This window comes from Cupressus sempervirens, chromosome 7 (assembly GCF_028749045.1).
Source record: "Cupressus sempervirens isolate cs-2001-9-10 chromosome 7, ASM2874904v1, whole genome shotgun sequence".
In the NCBI taxonomy this organism is placed as follows: domain Eukaryota; kingdom Viridiplantae; phylum Streptophyta; class Pinopsida; order Cupressales; family Cupressaceae; genus Cupressus; species Cupressus sempervirens.
In genome coordinates, this window is record NC_143124.1 from 905,775,718 (window position 1) to 905,779,441 (window position 3,724).

General features: G+C 33.3%; 1 protein-coding gene across 1 annotated transcript; it reads right to left on the minus strand.

The window, feature by feature from the left end:
- Positions 1–881: 881 nt before the first annotated feature.
- LOC149550445 (protein LURP-one-related 15-like) lies at positions 882–2,108 on the minus strand. Its single transcript, XM_089795085.1, has 3 exons — positions 1,752–2,108; positions 1,453–1,674; positions 882–1,349 (listed from the first exon to the last, which is right to left on the minus strand). Exons 1-3 carry the CDS (start codon positions 1,956–1,958, stop codon positions 1,209–1,211), a joined length of 570 nt encoding a protein of 189 aa, XP_089651211.1. The 5' UTR covers positions 1,959–2,108; the 3' UTR covers positions 882–1,208.
- Positions 2,109–3,724: the final 1,616 nt, after the last annotated feature.

Below are 3,724 nucleotides of genomic sequence, written 5' to 3' on the forward strand. Positions count from 1 at the left end.
AAGAGGAACAATAACAAAATGAAAAAGTCACTATCAACTAATTTACAACCCACAAACCACAACCGTAGTCAGCACACTAGCCACCCATATTCAATATCGAAAATCAGAAACTACAAGAGTTCAATAACCTACTATCAAGCCACCTAGAGATGATAGTAATAAAATAGTAATAATCTAAACTATCATCATAATTGTTCATAGTTAAACTAATAGCTAAACTAAAAGAAGCCATGTCCATAGTTTGAAAACTTTTCATATAAGTAGCCACATAAGGTGTGCACTTAACCATCATTAAAAATAACAAAATAATAATCGGATAGAATGAGGTTGCGACCTCATTCTTTCTTCTTGTCTAGGGGGGTTTGTTTCGCCAACAACACATGAAGCCAATCATATGCAAAGAACTGGTAAAGCTTCTAGACATTGTCAGCTTCCTCCTCCGCTTTACCCTCTACCTTCTCCTACTGTAAGAGTAGGAGGATAGTTTTTGCCAAATGCATAACTTTTAACAATAAACTCCACCAAGTTGTTGAATGTAAGATCTAGCTCCATCATCCATTTCTTTAAGTTTTCCAATTCCACCCATAGATTCTTTACATGCAGCAGTTTCATTTTTAAATCTTTTATATTTTGTAATCAATTCTTACATCAGAAACCTAACTTTTTAAACTTTTATATTGTTTTATATGTTTAAAATATTTTTTAGATAATTTTTCTACCTTTTATAAGAAATCGTGGAATAAACAAATAACAAATTAAAATGGTCATATAACAAAAGATTTCCCGTACAAAATTAAGCCTTTGAATTTCATTTGCAAATACTGTACCGGTGAAATAAAAAAATATTTTATAAGAATAAAGAATATATCAAACAAGTAAAAGGAAAAGAAAAGGAAAGGTGGTTTTATAGTCCACGACACTATGCCATTATTTTTGGATTTACATATGGTGACACTGATATGGGACTACTTCGTACTCTTTTTCGAGAGGTGCTTGACACTACAAATGAGGCGTACATACCCTACCCCCTAGTGGGATTTGAACTTGTGACCTCTCTTTCAAGAGTACAAGTTCTCCACCACTAGGCAAACTCAATCAGATCAAGTGGTAAATCATTTGCGACAACAAATTCGAAGATTTTTTCCCGATGACGTTTCTATCCTCTTCACTCGCAAAACTGATAAAAGAATATTGCTATTTGATAGTCCTCATCCCTGACAATTTGTAGTGATTTGATCCAGAATAACAACAAGAGAAACAATGAAGGCACAATCTACTCCGGGCTCCACTACAACCACAAACGTATCTTTCTCCAACAACAAATTTGTCCTCGTATATTTCCTCTTCATCTGATCGAGAAAAAAATAATACAAAACAAGTTTTAAAAGCCCTGTAATTTGCAAAACCACTGTTTCAAAACAGATGCCTACGTAATTACCACTTTCAATTTACCTCTGCAACCAAACCCTTCCCTTGATAAAACTCGCATTTCCGCTGTGAATAGCTGCCCGTCACATGAAAATCGCAGTACTTTTCATCGAAATTACTGAGCAGGAACACGTCGAGAGCCGTCTTGAGCTGAAACACCGACGATTTCTTGGCAGAAAAGAGAAGCTTTTTATCAGTGTAGGTGTTGCTCTTATACGCTTCCCATCTCCTGTGCATCGAAAACTTCTGCAATTTCGCCCTAGCTATTAGTCTCAAAGCGAATCGATTAAAAACCTAAAGATTGTAATTTTATTTTATCACACCTTTTTTTCCATGGTTAAGAGTGCAGTTCCCCTGGGGTCTTGGAGAAAGCACCTAGAATTGAGAGCAAGCATTGTGAGGACTGTAACTCCATTCGAATCTGTAATGATGAAATTCGCCCCTTTTTTCTCGAGTGTCAATTCGATGGGATACGGAGCGCAGAATTGCCGCCCCGCTACGACCACTACAGTGTCATATTCATCTTCCATTTCCTCTTCCCTTCTCCTTTATTGATCTGTATGCAAATTTAGCAACTGTGCACAAGAGATTAATAGAAAGAATGCCGGCAGTTTTGTTTGTATGCGTTAATCATTCACAACTCAATCATCATTGGATGCGTTAATCTCGGTATCATTCCATTCTTGTTACAATTCTTTCACAACTCTGCAACATACAAACAAAACTGCCGGCATTCTTCCTATTAATCTCTTCTGCACAGTTGCTAAATTTGCATACAGATCAATAAAGGAGGAGGCTATCCTCCCTACAAATTACACTTTGACTAAATTTTTACCCAAAAAAAACGAATTTCTTTGAAAATTTCAACATTTTTTTTGTGATAAATATAATTCATGATAAATATTTACTAACTAAAAATCAAGATACAATACATCTAATCATACTGATTAAAATTCAAAATTTCATAACATTAAATAATAAATTATAATTAGTTTTTTTTTAAAATTAATACATATTACTTAAAGTTTTAAACTCAAAACATTTTCCATGTAATTTGATTTGTATGTAACAAGTAATAGGGCATCTGTTGGATCATAGTTGTTTTTTGTTAGAAAGATAAGGCGGTTTTAGAAGGCTTGGAAGATTTAGGATCATTAGGAAAATCCTTGAAGGTTTGGGGTCTTGAGGAAAACCCTACAAGGTTTTGGGTTCCTTTCAAAAACCCATTTAACATGGCTTTGGAGGCTTGCCTCCTTAACTAAGTTTATTGTTCATTGTGTTGCTCCACTAAGGTTCTTTTCACTACAACAAGTTTCAAGTTTCAGGGGCCTACCATTCCCTATCTTTTTGATAAAAAAAATCAAGTAATAACACATTTAATAACGATTGATGTCCTATGGAAGATAAATTATACTAGGACATATTGTAGAGTAGAATTTAAGTATTTAAAATAAAATTTTGAAGTTTAATTATAAGTTAAAGAAAGTGTTAGAAAAGAAGAAAATAAGGACCAATATAATAAAGTAAGATCTATTTCTAATAGAGTCCATTATTGTTAAGATTGCGTAAATGAAAATTTATTGTATACAAGTTATCAAACAAAGTGAAAATAATGTTGTGTACACAACTAAAAAAATTATAGCATTTTTCTTAGACTAGAAGAAATAAAAGTATAATAATACATTATTTTTTCTTGGATTATGGCTTTATTATCAGTATGGCGCTCTCAAACATTTGAGTTTTTTTAAAATATAAATAAATGTACTAGAAAAATGTAGAATTAATGTCTTTTTGAAAAGATTATAAAACTTAAGAAAAATCAAACTTCAAGTGCCTTAATGGAAATTCTTTCGAAAAGGCATCCCTATACTACAACATAGGTAATAGGATGAAATATATACTAGTGCTTGCACCATAGGAGGTGCAAGGGAATAGCCAATAGGCAATTTTATACATGTTTTAACTTAATTGTCTATATGCCCAATTGTGTAAAATTGAATAGATTATCTAGGTAATTCCTACTGTGTGCATCATTTGCCCCAATAAAAAAGTTTTCTTGGCTCCTGTAGTCATGGCATGCAAAATAGAGTTTCCTAATAGATAGGTTTAATCTGCCACAAATTCTTGTCATGGAAGATGGACCCAATAACTCAAGAAACAAGAAAAGGAAAGGTATCTCAACATGCTCGACTAGTGAAATTCTAGGGAAACCACCATTTATAGGGAGTATCTTGCTTCTAAAATTTATAGGGAGCATCAAGTCCATTCTCCTTCAATGTGACATTGAAGGATGTCT